General features: G+C 47.1%; 1 protein-coding gene across 6 annotated transcripts in view; it reads right to left on the bottom strand.

Moving 5' to 3' along the window:
- Positions 1-20,190, bottom strand: part of LOC138567343 (uncharacterized) — a 903,513-nt gene that overhangs the window by 397,685 nt on the left and 485,638 nt on the right. For all 6 annotated transcript variants that reach the window (XM_069645448.1, XM_069645451.1, XM_069645447.1 and 3 more), the window contains one exon: positions 10,252-10,408. In XM_069645448.1, the coding sequence (XP_069501549.1) occupies positions 10,252-10,408 (157 nt within the window). The remainder of the gene's footprint in view (positions 1-10,251; positions 10,409-20,190) is intronic.

The following is a 20,190-nucleotide window of genomic DNA, read 5'->3' as shown; positions in this document are numbered from 1 at the left end:
TGCTCACTGAACCCGCCCTCACTCCCCCCAGCCCGCGTTCCCCTGCACCCTACCTCCCTGCAGCACCGGCCGCGAATGCCGCGTCACAATGCCGTGACTTGAAGATAAAACCCCTACGCCAGCACACGGACCACGGGAAGCAGAGCCTGAAAAGTAAGTGGGGGTACCTTATCTACGTTACCCCCGGCTATAACAACTCTGCAATTAAAAGATTTTTTTTTATTTTTTATATATAACTAACTATGACTAACCTCCCCCAAATTCTAAAACCCTGTCCCTCTCACCTACGCTAACCTGCCGCACCGAAGGCCCAGCTACTCAGGGAAGGCTCGGGAGCAGGCGCAGGACTGACAATCATCAAGTCCAACCGTCGCCTGCCTCCCGAACCTTCCCTGCCCTTAAATACCCTAAGGAGGCGCTCTGTCCCCCACGGCCAATCGCAGGCCGTGTGCAGCGCCAAAAACTTTGCGTTCCCCCCGGGACCCCCTTCTAACATTATTTTCATTATGGTGAACATAAAATGTGCCCAGGGACCGAAATGGGAGACTTTATATCACAGTCTCTCTCTTTAAGAACTTAAACATCCTGCTCAATCTAAACCATAGTACACATGTAAAAATATATAATCCTTTAAGATCGGGCTCAACACACAGCACAGCCTCCTCTATATGTATGTCACGGTTGTCAACTGCACCTTTACATCTCTCCACACATTACACCCCCCAAATAAGAGACTACTACTAACCAAATTCTCACTGTTACACTCGTTTCAGGGAGCCCGTCCACTGTTAAGTCGCCCTGAAATCCAACTAACTGCTGCATTTGATGTGTTCCTCTGTAAGGTGTTTGGTTGAAGTCCCATCACTCTAATGAATACAAAAAAATGTTAATTCAGGCTTGCCCATTCATTAGACCACTGCTAATCTGGTCTGGCCCCTTGCTCACGCCTTCTGTGTCTGGCCGTCACATCATTTTGGGTGCCTGCAAACTCTCCTCTCTTTTTCCTTGTCTGGCATGCTAATTCCTTCCAAGCTCCTGGCCTGTTGTGGCAAGTCAAAATCCTGAGACTGACACTGGCATTTTGGTTGCAAGGGTTTATTGATTTATTACATTTATGTGGCCCCCGAAACCAAGGGTATCATGGCACTTGTGCAGGGCAAGTGGAGTAGAACAATACATAAGCGCGTTAGTAGGCAGTCCATAGGGGAGAACCCAGAGCCTAGGGAAGGGGGGGGGGAATCAGTCATATTTGTTGAACAGCCACTTTTTTAGTCGTTTACTGAAGATAATCATTAGGAAGGTTCATTTTTGATGTCAGGGAGGGCGTTCCAAAGGGTGGGAGCAGAGACAGTAAAGCTCGTGCCTCCAGTTTGCTTGCTTTTGTATCTGGGATAAGGAGTGAAAAGAGTGGAGGATGAACGTAGTGGGCCAGGGGTTGACTTTCTGGCATCACAGTGGTTAAGGTAAGTGAGGACGGAACTGTGCATGCAGCGGTGGGTGATAGTCAAGATTTTGAAGTCAAGCAGGTATTGCGTCTGGGTTGGGCTATATGGTCTGTGCGTCTTAGCCCACATGTAGCTCTGAAAGCGTTGTTTTGTAGCAGCTGAAGTTTGGATAGGCTCATGGCAGAGGTACCCATAAGTAGGGTATTGCAATAGTCAAAAGTACTGTATAGGATGGCTCTATCGAGTGTTAGGCAGCTGTCGGGAGATAGACATTGCCTACTGAGGTTGAAGAGTGTGGCGGTATAAGCTGTGGAGGAGGCCTACGCATTGACATATTGAGGGTATCAGGTAATATTGTCCACACCAATAATATCGCCATATATATGGTAGTAGGGAACGGCCATAGGGGATATCAGTGGGGATCATTTTTTGAGTAAATGGGAGTGGGGGTTGCGGTGGTGTCCCCCGCTCTCTTTAAAATAATATGGGGGTCCCCCACAGGTTTAATGGGTTAATATCGCCGCAAAAATATGGTGCCATTCTTGTATCGAGATATTTTTGTGGGGATATTAACACATGGCATCCATATTGAGTTCCGCGTCCAGGTAGACCCCAAGCGTTTTTACGTGACTTGAGACAGGTATGAGATTGCCATTGTTAGTGAAGGATGAGTAGGCAGGGTTGATAATCTTCAGTCGATATGGGGACCCTATAATTAGTAACTCTGTTTTATCATCATTAAGGCAGAGGTGGTGGTTCGCCATCCAGTTTTGGATGATACTGTAACTTTGGTTGATAGTGTCAGTGTCTTGAGAGTAATTGCCAGAGAGCGGTAGTAGAATTTGGGTGTCAACGGCTCAGTTGGTGTAGGAAATTGCAGGGGTTGTCTAAGTGGTCAAGAGGAGTTTGGCGTAGTTATTGTAGAGGTGGGAGAGATGCATGAACCTTGCTAGACCCGGAAGGGGTCAGGGATGGGATGGGCAGCATTTTCGCCCATAAAGACTCTAGATGTGCGTTTGCTCAGATAACATTTTGGTTGGGACACAAAGTGGTGAACGAACCATTGATGAATCGTTCTTTATAGTTAAGTGTTTCAAACCCTAACCTATCCCTGATGTCCTGAGCCCCACCCTAAATAAAAAGTCTAAAAAGGTGCTTGCCAGGTTGCACCACAAAATAAGTTAAGACTGGCATTCAGAAAACCTAATCTAGTGTTCATTCTGTCCAAACCACTTCAAACACAGAGGAAACATATCCTACAAAACACAGTAAGATTTCCTCCCCTAAACATAGGAATGGTGAATGTCTTCTGATCGTGTCACAATTTCTCAATCACAGGCAGAAAGGAGCTCTGCCAGTACAAGTCTTTCATCTCATTCTCCCCCTCTTTGTATCATAAACTCTGCGGCCATTTATCAGGGAGTTTGTCTCAGTCTTTGGTTTATGAAACAGCCTGGCTTGCTTCCCAATTCGTTAGTCCTTTGCCAGGTATTTTTACTGGATTCCCAATGCAGGAATCTTATTCAGGCTCTCCAGCGATTGTTATCCTTCACTGGATTTTTGGGTTTCTCCCCCCAGCTAGCTTGGACTCTAGTTTATTGTACCCCGGCTTGGGGTTTGCCTGCTCTCACCCCGCTCAGGGGTTCGGTTTTGGATACCCCACTGTGAGGTATGGTTTCTAGTAGCACACCTTGGGCTCTAGTTTCTCGTGACCCACCATGGGATATGATTGCTTTCGCCCACACCCTAGGGTATATTTTCTAGCACCCTGGATTGGGGTATGGTTTCTTGTAGCCCACCATAGGCTATGGCATCTCTCGCCCCACCTTGGGGTAGGTTTTCTTGCATCTTGGCCTGGAGTACTTCGGGCCTACCTCTCCCAGCCGTCGTGGAGCCACTGCATACCTTTTACTTTGTTGCAGTCCTCCTTGGGCAGACGTAAAGCCTTGTGGTAGGCTTAATTGTCCCAACTCCTCCATGTTTTCTCATCTTCGTTGTGGTTTGGACTGGTACCTCTCCACCGTTCGCTTTACTTGAACACATCCCACATTGTTCATCGAATGGCACAGTCAAAAGCTGCAGTCAAGTCGCACAGAGTTCACGTGTGCCCGATGCCATAAAAAAAGTCATGCCGGACCAAGCATATAAAGGGCCTCAGGGTCGTTAACGGCCATACCCGCCCCACTCAAGGTGGTAGTTAATGGTATTAGCATGCCACAGCTTATTCTTCCTGGTAGCCAAACTTTCTTTTAAAGGGAAAACGGTCCTCACAGTTCATGTATGCCTGTTTCCATAAAATCATTTTTTTAACAGAAAATAGAAACTGAAAAAGATTGCCAGAGGGAAGACTTTGGTGGAAGGTAAGTGGAGAAATGGAAAAGGGAGGAGCAGATTAGATGTGTGTGGGAGGGAAGGGGTAATAGGGTATCCTGGGCACTGTAAGGAAGGCATGGTATCAACAGTAAGGCAGACGCAAGTGACCACCGTTCAAGGGTGTTTATTCAACTTCAACAAGAGTATGATAAACACCAATCGAATCCTGAATCTACAGATGGGAGCAAGCTACGACCATCAAAAAATAATAATGTAGTCTTAGTGGAGTCTTGTCAAAACAAAAGGGCCTACACTAAAAAACTATTGCCACTCCTTACCTCTAAACACAAATAGTGTGGGGTAATGTTTATGAAAAAGAAAGAAGTGTTCACAAAAATGATATGCAAGGATGTTCAGGCCAATGGCCTCCTTTCCCCACGTTTTCAGCACGGGAAAAGGCGGTACACTTGAGCATAGTACACACTGTGGCTTCTTCGGCACAAGGATACAGTTCAATTGCTAGCATCATGACCTTCTGTGCCCAAGTCTCTTTACTTATCAAAGTCTCTTTATTTCAGAGGGACTGATGTACCAAAACAAACGAAAGGTTATTTTCCTTTTAAAAGTACTCAATTCAGGTGACTCATTCTTCACCCTAGATCCCGCTCTTCTGGGCTCAGATCCCCTTTTCCAATGTTCAGAGAATATTCTCTCTCGGGAGACTCACGGTTCACCCCAGGTCCCCCTCAGCCAGGCTCTGATCCTCTTTTCCAATGTTCAGAGAATATTCTCTCTTGGGTGGCTCACTGTTCACCCTGGATACCCCTCATCCGGGCTCAGATCCGTCATCTTACACATTTAGTTTCCCTCAGCCAGGCTCGGACCAATTCCAGTTCAACTCAACTATCGAAGACTTTCGAATGTGCACAGGGTTTAGCTTGACCCATTGCAGGACCACTCAGATTTCACAATTCCTTTTTAAAATAGACACCTCTCAGTTGTATACCTAGCAGAGACCTTCGAATGAGCACAAATGTGGCGGCCGACCACTCTGTATACAGTATCTATCTAGGTTTCAAAAGTTCAGTCACTCCTTTGCAGTTTGCGCTTTACGCATTTTTCTCTTTAGATTTCTCCATACAATGTTGCCGCTTGCAAACTTGGTTCGAGCTCAGACAGATCTGGTATCAGTCTCCCCGATTCACTGATTGTGCTGACTTTACTGGCGCTGCTTTGTTGTAGGAGCCAAGGACAGTGAAGGTGGTCATTCCCCAAAAACAATTATAAACTCATAGCAAAAGGACACACCCCAGTGGCGAATGATACCAAGAGAAAGGTTGCGAGTAAAACAAAAATGTATAGAAATAATGCATGCAGAGGACTCTGCTGCTTCGAGAGTGCTCTGGCAAACAATACACGAACAATACATTATAAGCTTTGGCAACGTCACTATTACCTTTCCCTATAGGTACATCGAGTTAGATTGGGATTGGTGGAAAACATGGATACATTATAGAAGCATAGGGACCAGTTCTGCAGGATTGGCTGGCAGCTTGGAGGTCCGGTAGGCATCACGTGGGCCAGCTGGGCTCATCCTTGTGAGGTGAAGGTCAGGCCGGGTCCACAAGAGAAGAATGTTCTGTCTACACTAAGCTTCACAATTTCTCCTGATATGCAGTGAATAATGCAAAACATAAACCATATACTAGAATGTGGGGATACCTATAAATTGTAGACTCTTATTTACACATTCTCTCCTCAGGCCCTTGTAGAAGTAAAGGGTACAAGGGTATTGCCCTCCAGGTGCTTTATCAGAGGGCTGGATGTAGGATTTATTTGCCATGGCGCCCCAGAGCTTGAGGGAATGGATTGATAGGTGTTGGTTTTAGGCGGGATATATGATGACATGAAACCAGTTATATTGGGGGCACTCTACGGTGGTCAGTGGGGAAGGGTCACACTTCTGCTACATCAAAGGAGGAATGGAGAGGCAAAAGGTTGTGCAGGCAATCATTTCCAAGGGTGGGGGTGTGAGGAGCAGGAGCAGGTTTGAGACGGATGGGCTACAAGTCGAGATTCACCCCGGTCACACATAGGGCAGTGAGCTCAGAGGAAGAAAAAGAATACACGTTTTACTTGTAACAATTCGTGCCTGTGCATCAGTGACAAATGAGCTTGGGCAGCACAGACACGGGAGGAGGAGGAGGTGGGGCTGTCGGGGTTCGCAGTGCGCAGCGCTGGAAAAGGTAGAGAAGACTTCTTAGTTATCAGCATGCGGCCTAGGCCAAAAATGGAGTCTGGAGGTGCATAAAACGGAGTCCAAATGTGTCTTGCAGTAGCCCCACCTTCCGCTGTCACCAGGGAAGGGCAAAGAGGACGTCTCCCCACTATTGCATGAGCAGTAGGTTTCTTTTGTGCAGAATGTACAGGGGGGGCAAAACGACCCTTCCTCCCTTACATTCCCCCCTTTCGTTACCACAGCGGCAAACACTCCCCACACCCCCGCCTTGGATATCGACGCGGGAGAGCCCCTTTGTACCTCCGACACACAATGCAGGTTTCTTCAGCTTTAATTGTTTTTCATTTCCAAAGGCTCATTAAAGTAACGGTTTTACTCTGAAAAGCTCAAGGGCACTTCCCTCCTTGCAACCCTCTCTGGTCTTGCCGTCTTTCCACTCATATTAAACTTTGCTTTGCTCAGAGTGTGCTTTCATACTCCACCTTTTATCCATGCAATGTGATTGAAGTCAGGTGTGTGTAATGATCAGTAATTGCCTGTTAGCCCATTTTCTCTCACAGTGAGCTGTCCATGAGAAAGTGTTCATGTCGGGAAAGGGGTGGGGGGGCGCGGTTAAGTTCCCAAGTATACCACCTGGTAGGATGGGAAAAAGGTGTTACAGGGAAGGGGGTACAGGGTTTTACCATCCGGTGTCACACTCCCACTCCCTGACGACCCCCCATCCAGGTGATCCTCCCGCACTGGACCACACCCAGGAACTGTATCCAAAAGCGATGGCTGTGTGCTGGCCATCTGGGTGACAGATCCCCGGGGACTAGCGGGTAAGACAGCTTAAGGTTTCTCAAAGCACTGGTAAGGAAAGTTGCAGACCTGTGGGACAGACCAAACAGGATGCGAACACACGCTACCTGTAGCAGTTTAAAGGCATGGTCTAGTAAAACATTTTATTTAAAAAATAGATAGGCAACATAAAAAAAAGACTAGCATTCTCTTTTTTAAAACTTCCTATGTAAAGTTTTGAGCTATTCAAGCTCAAAATTCGCAAAAGCAAGCACATGGGTGCATCCATTTTGTGAAATGGATGCCCTCCTGTGCTGGCTTTTGCTTTTGCGGCACTAATGAAGGAAAAACCAGCCAGCTCTAGTAAACAAAAGCTACCGCTGGGTGGCTTTCCCTTCATTAGTGCTGTACGCGGAGGACGGCGACCGGAGACCAGAGCAGGAAAGCTGCAGCTGAATCTCAGTAAGTGCTATTTATTAAAAAAGAAAATAAGCACTAGCTGCGTTTTTTTTTCTAAGTTTTCCGGGCTGGAGGAGCCCGGAAAACATAGAAATAAAACCGCAGCTTTAAAAACGTTGTATTTATGTTTGCGGTCGCTTTTGAAGCGACCGCAAACATAAATACAACATTATTGTGTTGGAAAACGCTGTGGTTTTTCTTTCCGAGTTTCTCAGGCTCCTCCGGCTCGGAGGAGCCTGAGAAACTCGGAAAGAAAAACCCCAGCGTTTTCCAACACAACTGTGTCGTGTTTCTGCCTGCTGTGGCTATCAGTTTGGGTCTCCGGTGCTCCCAGGGGAGCACCGGAGACCCAAAGTGAAAGCCACAGCAGGCAGAAACACAACGCGGTTGTGTTTACATGCCGCGTAGTGTTTCAGCCTACAGCTGATTTCCCATTTGGGGCTCTCGGGCTCCCAGTGGGGAGCCCAAGAGCCCCAAATGGGAAAGCAGATTCAGGCAGACAACGCGGTTGTTTTCCGCAATGCCGCGTTGTTTCTGCCTGAATCTGCTTTCCCATTTGGGGCTCTCGGGCTCCCCGTGGGGAGTCCCAAATGGGAAAGCAGATTTAGGCAGAAACAACGCGGTTGTGTTGGAAAACGCTGGGGTTTTTCTTTCCGAGTTTCTCAGGCTCCTCCGAGCCGGAGGAGCCTGAGAAACTTGGAAAGAAAAACCGCAGCGTTTTCCAACACAATAACGTTGTATTTATGTTTGCGGTCGCTTCAAAAGCGACCGCAAAAATAAATACAATGTTTTTAAAGCTGCGGTTTTATTTCTAAGTTTTCCGGGCTCCTCCAGCCCGGAAAACTTAGAAAAAAAAATGCAGCTAGTGCTTGTTTTTTAAAAAAAATAAATAGCACTTACCGAGATTCAGCTGCAGCTTTTCTGCTATGGTCTCCGGTCCCCGTCCTCCGCGTACAGCACTAATGAAGGGAAAGCCATCCAGCGGTAGCTTTTGTTTACTGCAGCTGACTGGCTTTTCCTTCATTAGTGCCGCAAAAGCAAAAGCCAGCACAGGATGGCATCCATTTCACAAAATGGATGCGCCCATGTGCTTGCTTTTGCGAATTTTGAGCTTGAATAGCTCAAAATGTTACATAGGAAGTTTTAAAAAAGAGAATGCTAGTATTTTTTTTATGTTGCCTATCTATTTTTTAAATACATTTTTTTTACTAGACCGTGCCTTTAAGGTTGTATTTCATGCATTCTAATCGGCACAGGGTGCTCACCATGGGTTCTAATGAAATGATTGAACCATCCCAATGCACTGACAATTGGCACTTATAAATTTGAAGGAGTGGCATCCAGGCCTTTAGAAACCAACCTGCAACATTCACATTTTATTTCCACTTGAGCTGCCTGTACTAACTCATTCTATGCTCCCTTCAGTGTGTTTTCATTGAGGACCCTTTTGCAATTACTTCTACAGGATGCCACCATTGCCAAGTCTTTCACTGGATTCTTTAAAACGTCCATAAGAGTAAACAAGGAAACTTTAGTCTTTAATAAGCCATCTCTTTTGGGCATACTTATTTGGAAAGCCATTAACTGGAATTGTGAGTCAGCTTTCTCCGGTATCATTTTAAAGGCTAAAAGTTAAAATTGAAGGTATATTTCAAAAGTTTGTATGGAAGCATAAATACTTGGGTATAATTTTAGCTCTTGATTTAGGAACTCCCGATGCTGGTGCTTAAGGTGGACCACTGTCACCCCTACGTTTTCACTGAATGCCCAAATTTTGAATTGCCACGACACTGAATGGTAAGGATCAGGGGATCATGATAGCTCCCAATTCTAACATCGAATGTGAAATTGGTAATCAAATACCACTAACTCGAGAGCTAAAAATAATCAATGATCAAATTGATCTAGTAGCATTTCGTTTGAAATCTTGCTTAGCCATGAATTCCAATCTACCAGGTAACGAGTGCCTGTAATGCATTGGGTGTGCTTGTTGACAGAACCGCGTCTACAGCATAAGCAGAAACACTGATTTTTCCATTTCCCATCTGTCAGTTTGTTTAATTCAGACAAATGAGGTCAAAAACTGTGTTGCCTTCTTCCAGAAAGAAATGCTTTAATCTGAAATACCCGCATATTAACTTACAAGTGCCACCAATGATATATGAAGAAGGGGTATTGGAACATCTGGTTGGTTTGCCCATTTCACCTAAGTGCTGTGCCCAGATCGTTAGCATGATGGGAATTTAAAAAAACAACAACTCAGAACTGTTGTTAGTGTGTCAATAGTGTACCCATACATATAAACTGCATACTACTTACCATGGTATTTTTATGGATACGTATGTTGCCAGCTCCTCCCTCTGCTATTTGTTGCTTTTACAAAAAATGTACAAACTGCCCAATAAAGAGGAAGGAGAGTGGTCAACATTAAATATGAAACAGGCGTATACAAATATAGATATAAGAGTATCTCCTCATCGAATGGCTGGAGGACTCGGTTGTCAACATCAGCTCTTGGGAAAATGATGGATGGACGCTCTGCAATCAAAACAATGCTCCACCAATGCTCTCTCATCTTCTAGAGCTGCTGCCATGTCTTTCAGGCCATTACGATTCATTCTGGCGCGGACCTCCCTCAAAAACCCCCACCACACCACCACCAGGTACTGCAGACAGCATCAAATGACCAACGAACCTGCAAGTTCTACTCCACTCTAAGTGCCTAAACAATCATATACTAACGTGACGAAAAGCAGTCATTGGCATGTAGGCAGTGTTTGAAACCCGAAAAGCACCACTGTTCTTAGAGCAGTGCTATTCTGTTGGTCTTGCATGAAAATGAAGAAGTATAATTACAAGATCCTTATCCAGAAAATGTCTATCAAATTCACCATGACATATTACAGAAGCATAAGCAAATACCACAGCAGAAAGAAGTTGCGAAACAAAGACTACAAAACTGGTTTTATATGTCCTACCAGAATACTCCCATCCATCAAAAGCAATTTTTATTACCTGATTTCCTTTAGAACGGTCGCCTCCTCCATTAGCAGAGGATTCTTTCATCACTTTTAACGTCCTATGCTCTGTGTCATTCTGGATTTGAGATGTTATGCTGATATCAGCCACTTTGTCTATTTTTTGTATGTGCTCTTCTCTCTGCCGGTGGAAACTGAAAACAATGGAGGATCACATTTGACAAAACCTCAAGAAGTCAGGGTCACATGTAATAGTCATACAGTTGCCTTTATTGCATACATTCATATCAGGCTATGTACCTCTAAAGCTCCATGTGTTAAGTGTTGCAGAGCTCAGCTTAGAACTCATATGTCAAAAACAGCATCCCCACCATTATAAGGGTAACTCTCCCATATTAAGATGGAGTTTAGGAATATGGTCTTTCAGAAGTCCAAAGGTAAGTTTTTTCCAATCAAAGAATACTAGAAAAACACACTGCCTCTTCGTATCCCGTCAGATGACTATGGTTAACACTTCAGCCTGGAGGATGATCAAGAGAGGCACTGGCAATAAAAAGAAGACAAAGTAAGGCTTAAGTTATTTGTAACTATTGTTCTCCAGCATAGGTCTGGCATAGAATCACATGCTTATGAATATTCCCTGTCGTCAGGTTGGGAATCCTCAGTAAAAAAAAAAAACTTTCACTTTCACTTTAAAACTGTATTTCTCCTCTAAACCAATCCCTGTCCTCTGGGTCATACTGCCCCCATCCAATGACAGTCCTCTCTCTAAGCCCCACCTCCGGAAGCCATCTTCAGATTTGGTAAGCAGGAAAAGTGGCAGTATGACCAAGAACAGCCGCAGAGGGGTCGGAGGGAGGGTTTGCATGTGCATCTGTGCCAGACCCATGCTGGAGAACAATAGTTACAGTTAAGTAACTTAAACCTTCTCCAGCATGAGGTCTGGCATGGATTCACAGGTATTACCCAAATTGTTTGAACACAATTGTTCGAATTACCTAATTGACCGAAAGTCGAGGGTCCGAATTGACCTTTGCACAATTGATATATATATATATATATATGTTTGGTTATATATATATATATATATATATATATATATATATATATATATATATATATATATATATATATATATATATATATATATATATAATGGGGGTTTGCGGGGGTTTCCCCCCAGCATATATGTAACAATTGACCTTCACAATTCGGTCAATTGTGCAAAGGTCAATTGTAATTCGAACAATTGTAGTTCGAACAATTCGTATACAACCGGATTCACATGCTCATGAATACACAGCAGTACCACATTACACAACCACAGGAGGTGGCAACGCTCAACGGAAGCAATCAACACTTACCCTTGGAACAGACTCACCGGAAGCTAACAGATGGCGTAGCACTGACTGGCCGACTCTGGACTCCTCCCTAGAATCCCTGTTGATGCTGTAGAACTTCGTGAAGGCAAGCATGGACCTCCACGTTGCAGCCCTGCAGATCTCAAGCAGGGGCACACCAGAGAGGAACACTGTTGTCGCAGTGATCGCTCTGGTGGAGTGGGCTCTCGGACGGCCCGGCAGAGGCTAGTTCGCCAGTCGATGACAGTGCATGATGCAGCCGGAAAGCCACCTCGAAATGGAAGCCTTAGATAAGGCCTTCCCATGGTTCACAGGACCAAAGTTCGCAAACAATTGATGAGTCTTCCGAGAACCCTTCATGCGTTGTACGTATAACTTCAAAGCACGAGCAACGTCCAGCGAATGCAAGGCCCTCTCCGCCGGTGACAAAGGTTTTGAGAAGAAAACAGGCAACACCAAGGGCTCGTTGCGGTGGAATTCTGATGGAACCTTCAGCATGAAAGAGGGGTGTGCATGTAGTGCCACACTCGATTTGTGGAAAGTCAGATACGGTAGCTTGCAGGATAGGGCCTGAATCTCACCCACATGGCTGGCACAGGTGATGGCCACAAGGAAATCCGTTTTCCACGAGAGTAACCTGAGTGGGGCTTGATACGTAGGTTTGAAAGGTGCCCCCATGTGCCTTGTCAGGACCACTGAGTTCCTGAGCCGGGGCAGGAGCCTTCACTGGCTGGAAAGATCACTTGCGGAATTCCTTCAAGAGTGTTTGGGATCACAGCAAGGTTCTATCGGGGCATCTGGTGTAGCGTGAGATGGCCGCCAGGTGTACTTTGATGGATGCGTGAGCCAGTCCTGCTTTTGCCAAGGATAGCAAGTATGTAAGAATCCGTGGAGCCGTGACCCTTAGAGGGGTAATCTTCCGCGACCAGCACCACGCAGCAAATCATTTCCACTTGTGGCCGCAGACTTCGAGTCGATGAAGCCCTGGCATTGGAGAGGACTTCCCTGCAGTCCGCTGGCAACTCAAACTCCTAACTCTAAGGCTGCAGAAGTGATGCCCTCAGGCTCAGTGATCCTGGGTCGTGATGAAGGACTGCGCTTCCCTCTCTGGTGAGCTGATCCGGCAGTACCAGCAAGCGACGCTTACAGGCTGAGAATGTCTGGATACCAAATCTGCCTCGGCCACACCGGGGAAATGAGTATCATCTTGCATCGACACAGTGTGTTGATGACACGTAGCAGGAGAGGAAACAGGGTAAAAAGTGTACAGAAACAGACCTTCCCATGGGAAGGAGAACGCATCCCCCAAGCTCCTCGGTTGGTGGAATCTGCTTCTGGCATTTGGAGTTTGCAGCCATGGCAATAAGATCGATCAGGAGTCTGCCCCATTTGACTAACAGGCGCTCCACCTGATCCTGACGAAGGTCCTACTCATGCTGAGGGAGTCTGCAATGGTGTACTTGACGCTTGCCGTTGGAGAGGGACGAAGAACATCCCCTGTCCGAAGGCCCAGTGCCACAGGTCCTGAGCTTCCTTGGAGAGCACTGGGGATCGAGTGCCCCCCTGCTTCCTGATGTAGAACATGGTGTTGGTGTTGTCCATGAAGATCCTCCCCATCTTGCCCTTCAGGGATGGTAGTAAAGACTTGAGGGCCCGTAACACTGCCCGTTGCTCCAGGATGTTGATGTGAAGATCCTTCTCCTCTGGAAGCCACAGATCTCTGGCGTGGAGACATCCTGCGTGAGCCCCCCCCCCAACCTTCCAGTGAGGCGTTCGTGGTGACCGTCTCCTTGTATGGCAGGTTTTGAAATCCCATCCCCCTGGGCAATGTGGGAGTGTACCCATACCACTCAACCACGCCAGAACTCCTTGTTGAGACGGATTTTGTCCACAAAACTCCCGGACATTTGTATCCAATGTGCATCCAAGAATTCCTGTAGGGGTCGCTTCTGCAACCTGAAGAGACGGACGAGGTAGATGCAGGACGGCATCATACCCAGCAACGACTTGATGGCCCGCACCGTGGTGGTCTTTGCTGACAGTCGCTGCATCTTCCCTTGAATGGCTGCTAGCCTCTCCTCCAAGGGTGACGCCAGGCAAGTCACTGTGCTGAGTCTGGCGCCAAGGAACAGTGTGTTCTGCGATGGGGTTAAGCAGGGCTTTGGATAGTTTACGGAGAATCCCAGCTCCATCAGTAGTCGGACGGTCTCCGTGTGCTCGTCGGCCAGATCCTGAGAGTGGGCGCGTATCAGCCAATCGTCCAGGTACGGGTATATAGGTATACCCTGCAGATGTGCTGCCACAAGGGCCAGGCATTTTGTACACACTCTTGGGGCCTATTTCAAGCCGAATGGTAGGGCCTTGAACAGGTAGTGTTTGCCTTGAACCACGAACCGTAGGAACTTTTGACGTTTCCTGTGGATGGTGACATGGAAGTACGTGCTGCAACATGACCATCCTGAATTTCTGGGTCTTAAGGTACTTGGTCAGATTGCACAGGTCCAGGATGAGTCTCCAACCCCCTCCCTTCTTTCTTACCTGAAAGTATCTAGAATAGACTCCGGAGCCGTTGGGGAACAAGCTCTATTGCCCCTTTCTGTTACATGGCTCACACTTCTTCCAGGAGCTGAGGGATGTGAAGCTCCCGACGGCGAACTGGTGGAATACATGGGCTCCTGCGTTGGAACTCCAAGGTGTGTCCCTGGGCGAGAGCATCCAGCACCCATCTGTCAGTGGTGATCTTCTTCCACTCGCTGATGAACCTTGTCAGTCGGCCTCCCACTGGGGTGCACAAGTGGGGGGCTGACCTCTTGGCTGGTTCAGGCTTGCTTGGGCACCCTCCCCTGCGGGCGATAGATAAACTAACCTCTGCTACTGTAGGCCTGGCAGCAACCACTGTAGGCTTCCTGCATGGAGGATTAGGGAGGTTACCTGTATGATGTGGAGAATCACTTGGATGATCTGCTCGACTTTTCCCTGAAGAGCGCTAATGGAACGTGCCGTCTCTGTATCTGTCTTTATGGCTTGAAGGGATTGGTTGCCTTCCTGAACAGATTTTCTCTGTTGAAGGGCATGTCCAGCACCTTCGCATGAACATCCTGATCAAAGTTTGTGGCCTTCAACCATCCCTGCCGATGAAGGCAAGACTCAGTTTCCCATTGGTCGGAAACCCGGGTCGGCGATGTCAACTGCCACCGTAATGGCATGGTCCGATGCCACCTCCCCTTGCTGAAAGAGGTCAAGAGCTTCCATTTTCTTGTCGTCGTGGAGAAATTCCAGGATCGGGCCTAGCTTGTACCAAAGCTCCTGGGCGAAGATAGCCAGAGCATTAGCCGCCTTGATCATGGATACAGCAGTGTAAATGACTCTCTACCCGCATGTCGTCCATCTTATTCCCCTCGTTGTCTGGTGGGAAATGATGATGATAAAGCCGGGTTAGCTGAAAGTTTCTTTGCGGCAGCCAACACTACGGAGTCCAGTGACGGTTGAGACCTCAAGCACTTCGGCGCAGAGTCCGGCACCCTAGATTTCTTCTCCAACCTGTCTCGCTTCGTTGGAGCGGTGCATGGGTTCTTCATGAGGGCCAAGCCTTCCTCCCAAATGTCGTCCAGAAAGGGCAACACCATGATCGTCTTCCTCTTGGACTCTCATCGCTGATACAAAAAGCCCTCTTTCTTGGTTTCCTCGGGCACCAGCTGGAACAGCTCAGAAGCACTGGTGATCCCACCTCGTCTGGTGGAGATTCTCTATGAGGGGTGTCCAGGTGCGGTGATTTATTCTCTGCCGGGACTATGTCCTCATCTTCATCGGTTCCTGTGGCCGTGTCCGTACCAGTGTCCGCGTGTGTATCTGGGTTCACTGGTGGGGTCTGGGCCCAACGTGGTGAAGGAGGCTGATGTGGAGTCGTCGGATGAGGCTTTATGTTCTTACGTGGAGGCTGATCAGGGGCATGCAGCACCATAGGTGCCAGTGCTGGGGCAACCCCTGCTGGATCTCTGTCACCAGGGCATGGAGAGTCAACAGGATGTCAATGGATATGTCCCTAGGCTGCGGAGGGAACGATGGAGCGCTAGGCCTTGCGCTGCCGTCGTCCTCGTGGACCGTATGGAAGGACTCTGGGTGGTGGCCGTCTGTAGATGAGATGTCCTTTGTCTGAACGCAAATCTTGGAGGGCTGTTTTGTGGCGTCCTCGCAACCTCCCCCTTTTTACTCCCTGAGGGTTTTGAACCGGGATCTGGACCGCTGTCTCCCCCCACCCTCCCACAGGTGCTTGTAGCCTTCGCTGCTGCCTCGATGGCCCTGTTGCAACTTGGAGGCAGGAGTATCCTTTGTGCCGTAGGAACCACCCTCGTAGGATCGGCTCCTAGCACCACTGTGGTCGGCACAGCAGGTGTCGACGAAGTGGTTGACTAGGACTTTGGCTGCGCCGGTTACGTCTGCTTGGGCTGCGTGGCCTTCTTCTCTTCCTCCGGCCTATGCTTTTCGGATTTCTCCCGTAACTTGGCCGGGTTGATGACTTCATCTTTGAGGAAGAGCTGAATGCCGGGCTGGCTATGGAGGCAGACGGTGCTAGTGATCGCGGCCTATCCAACCTGGGACCCGCATCAGCAGCGAACCCAGTAGAATCGGTTCTTGGCCTTATCTTAGACCCCCACGGATGGGCTGACCTCAAAGGACTTTGATCTATTCCCAGAGTGAGACCACTCTTCGGACCGCCTGGTCCTGGCCGAGGCATGACCCTGCTCGGATCATGGGCAGAGGCCTTGTTTGAATAGAGTCATGTCGCCAGCCTGCTATGGCTGTCTTTCTTTGTCTTCTTCGAGAAGCCCAGGCACATCTCGCACCCATCCTCGTTGTAGTCCGGGTGCAGGCAGTAAAGACATTGTAGATGCTTATCCTCCACAAAGACGTTCCGTAGCACGCATTTGGTGCAGGACCTGAAGAGGGTCCTTCCCTCCTTTTTCTCCTGCATCATGGTCAGAGGGTGCGAAGTAGGCCCAAGATGGCCTTCCATAAAATGTTACGAATCTTTGCCCTTGCTGGGCGCAACACTTCACCGACAACGGGTCACCGTGGCCAGCCGATGAGGCAGGAGCACACAAGGTCAGGTGGAAAAAAAAAAATCGAACTTTTCTGCAATAAAACGTGGAAAAAATATACAAATAGCTCAGAGAGCAATTTGAGGACTCCCAACACTGAAGAGTGCAGTAAAATTCTGAAGATGGCTGCCAGAGGCGGGGCTTAGGGAGAGGACGTCATTGGATGGGGGCAGTATGACCCAGAGGACACTGATTGGTTTAGAGGAAAAATACAGTTTTAAAGTGAAAGTGAAAACCTTTTTCTTTTACTGAGGATTCCCAGCCTGACGACAGTCTCTATTCATGAGCATGTGAATCCATGCCAGACCCTATGCTGGAGAACCATTACTTACCCATGTTATTCTACACAGTAAGGCTGGTGGAACGTATTGCATTGTTAAAAAAGGTATGTGTGATTAGTTTGACCTGTTTCCCTAAAGTTTCAAAGCCTTTTGAAAACGCCCTTTGTGTGCTTTTAGCTGGATTGGTGTCCCCCCTCCTATTCATCTTGATTTTTACAACAAGAGTTCTCTTTTCAAGGAGCCATTTTGCACTCCCCTCCACACAATTCCATGAAGAAATCCAGGCATCCATTAGGCCCAGGAAGTCACCTGAGCCCCCAACTCCAGTCCTGTGAAACAGGGGCAGGAAAGATCAAGCTCTGCCCTTTGTGTGGACAGGAGTGTTACTGTGCGGAAGCAGCTGTCTCTGTGTCCTGCTTAAGTTATTTCTAATTCTTTTTACCTGAAATCCAATTTCCCCTCCCTTTTCTAAGACATTTTTTGAAAAAGCCCACTGTGTCCTGCTTGAGGTATTTGTGATTAGTTTAAAATGAAAATTAAATCGATTTTCTTTCCCTTTTCTAAGCCTTTTCCAAAAGCCCTTTGTGCGCTTTCAAATGGATTGGTATTTCTTTCCCTCCGTTTGTCTTGGTTTTTGCAACAAGAGTTAACCTTACAGGGAGAAATGTAGCATTCCCCTCCCCACAATCCCTTGAAGAAATCCAGGCATCCAACAGGCCCAGGAAATCCAGACATCCAATAGGCCCCAGTCCTATTTCTACAATTAGCCTAAGGCAGCCTTGCCCGGGTAGTGGTTGAGGGCAATACCCTGTTTGCATGTCCGTTTGGAACCCAGCCTTGCACTGCAGTCCCTCCACCCCCACTGGCTCAGGGGCTCAGTGAAAAAAAGGTAAGCGATGACGTATACTCAATTTGTTTCTTGCCTTTTTCCACTTTACCACCAGGATTTCCCCCCTTTAGACTTCTGTCACTGTGAATGTTGCCACTGTGCGATTTATGGGATTTTGAACATTGTACTGTGAGTTTTCTAACTTTAAATTTAGCTGCTGTGAGTTTTATTTTTGAATCCGGTCACAGTGGGACTTTCTTAACTTAACTTTGATTTTTGCCACTGTGAAATTCTGTCACTTTAAAGTTCTCTGCTTTGAGCTTCCTAACTCTGAATCTTGACACAGTGGGACTTCCTTACATTTGAATTTTGCCACTGTTTGGCTGTCATTTTGAACTTAGCTGTTGTGAATTTTAACTTTGAATATTACCACTGCCAGATTCTGTCGCTGTGAACATTGCTGTTGTGAGTTTTAGAACTTTGAATTTACCACGGAGGGATTTTCTCACTTAGAATTTTACCACTGTGGGCTTTGTCTCTCACAATTCTGCTGCAGTGAGTTTGGCACACAATTGTGCCACGGTGGGGCCATGCCACTCGGCCACTGTGAGACTGCCACTTTTTAGAGCATGCCACCTTGAGTTTGCCACCTCTGAACTTCGCTACTTTGAACCTTAACACTCTGTCCCTCCTACTGTTCATTCTGGCCACTTTGAACTTCCAATTACAAACTCTACCACTGTGAATCTGGGGTTTCCACACCACGAGACTTTGCAACTGAGAGACAACCGCCATAGAGAGGCATTCACCAATGTGAACCCACTACCACCAGAAGGCCCTAACAAAGTGGGTCCCAAACATAAGGAAGCTAACACCACATTGAGGCACTCCCCACTGCAAGGCACCATCGTTACAGGGTCTTATTCCTATGAAGCCCTAACACAGTGAGGGCTTACCAAGCAGAGAATCTGCCATTGCGAGACTCCGCCATCACAAGCGCCTAACACTACGAGGCCTCTGCCACATGAAAACCACACCAACAAAACAACTCCTCAGAATAAAGGGACACGTTTGCTCCTCTCATAGTTTCCCCAAGATCATTTACCCCTGGGATACTTATGCCCCTGGGATAGTTGGCCAGCTTGTTAGGTCTTTCCCCTTCGTTAGGTCTTGCCCCTGCAATAGATCTTGCCCCTACGCTGCGAACGGTTTGTCCCCTGGGATAGTTTGTCCCTGGGATGGTTTGACGCCTGGGATATTCCACCGTTTAATATCCAACACACTATGTCCCCGCACTATGCTAGAATAGCACAAAGAAATACAGTTCAAGCAAATGTTACCACTGAAACGCCAACAAACTAGGAACATTGACCAAGGAAAATCTGTGCCACTGAACATCAAGGAAGAAAAAGAGAAAAAAAACCTGTGGACAACCAGTCAACCCACCAGGAAAAGGCCCGAACAACCAACATAACTGGAAAAACAAACCCAGAATCAAACAAGGAACCTAGCCTCTAACAAATAAACCCACACCACAAAAATACATAACACCAGAAAAGACTGGCGCACAACAGTGAGCTGAAATAGAACAAACTAAACGGAAGAAGACCAACCATCTCACACCACCAGACCAGAGAGCCAACCAACACCAATAAACAGCACACCTAACTGCCCACTGGAAGAGAGCACTATTGCCAGAAAATGACCAAAATTAGTCTACTTATCGTGCTACCCATTAACTTACTACCCACCCGCACAACCAACCCTAAACACATGAGGAATACTGGAAACACAATGAACGGACATGAAATCCACAGAAGCACAAGCAAACAAAATAAACTCAGCACACAGTTCATAACAAAAGAATTGGAGACATAAAGGGCCTGATTCACAGAGCGCTTCCCTATGGGATTGCACCATTATAAAATGCTTCTATGAATCAGGTCCAAAGAATAATCAACACGAGCAGGCAGGTGACCCAGAAGAAAACATCAACCCAAAATGCAACCTTCTAGATCAACTCAATGAAGAAACAGACGCAACAAAACCAAATGCAGAATTCAAAGGAAATAAACAAATCAATACCAACTCAAATTACTAACGCCACCCTCAAAAGGCAAACAAAATCCAGAAAACAAAATGATACACTGCAACCTAGTCAACACTAGATCAAGGTCAATACACAACACACAGAGATATACAAACTCCTTGGTGATGAAGGAACAGACATTCTTTTCCTCAATGAAACCCGGCTGGCTCAAACCCTCAAGATAGTCGCACATGAATCCCTATCCAACAACCTCAAATTGAAATAAGCCAACAGAGAAGGAAAAAGATTAAATTTCGCCATTGCATACAAATATCACCTAAAGATGAAACAGTACCAAACCAACCTGTCATTCCTAC

The sequence above is a fragment of the Ambystoma mexicanum genome, chromosome 2p (genome assembly GCF_040938575.1).
Source record: "Ambystoma mexicanum isolate Mex_15411 chromosome 2p, UKY_AmexF1_1, whole genome shotgun sequence".
Lineage (NCBI taxonomy): Eukaryota > Metazoa > Chordata > Amphibia > Caudata > Ambystomatidae > Ambystoma > Ambystoma mexicanum.
Note: the sequence above shows the minus strand (reverse complement) of the source record. Positions and strands in the feature narration are given on the sequence as shown.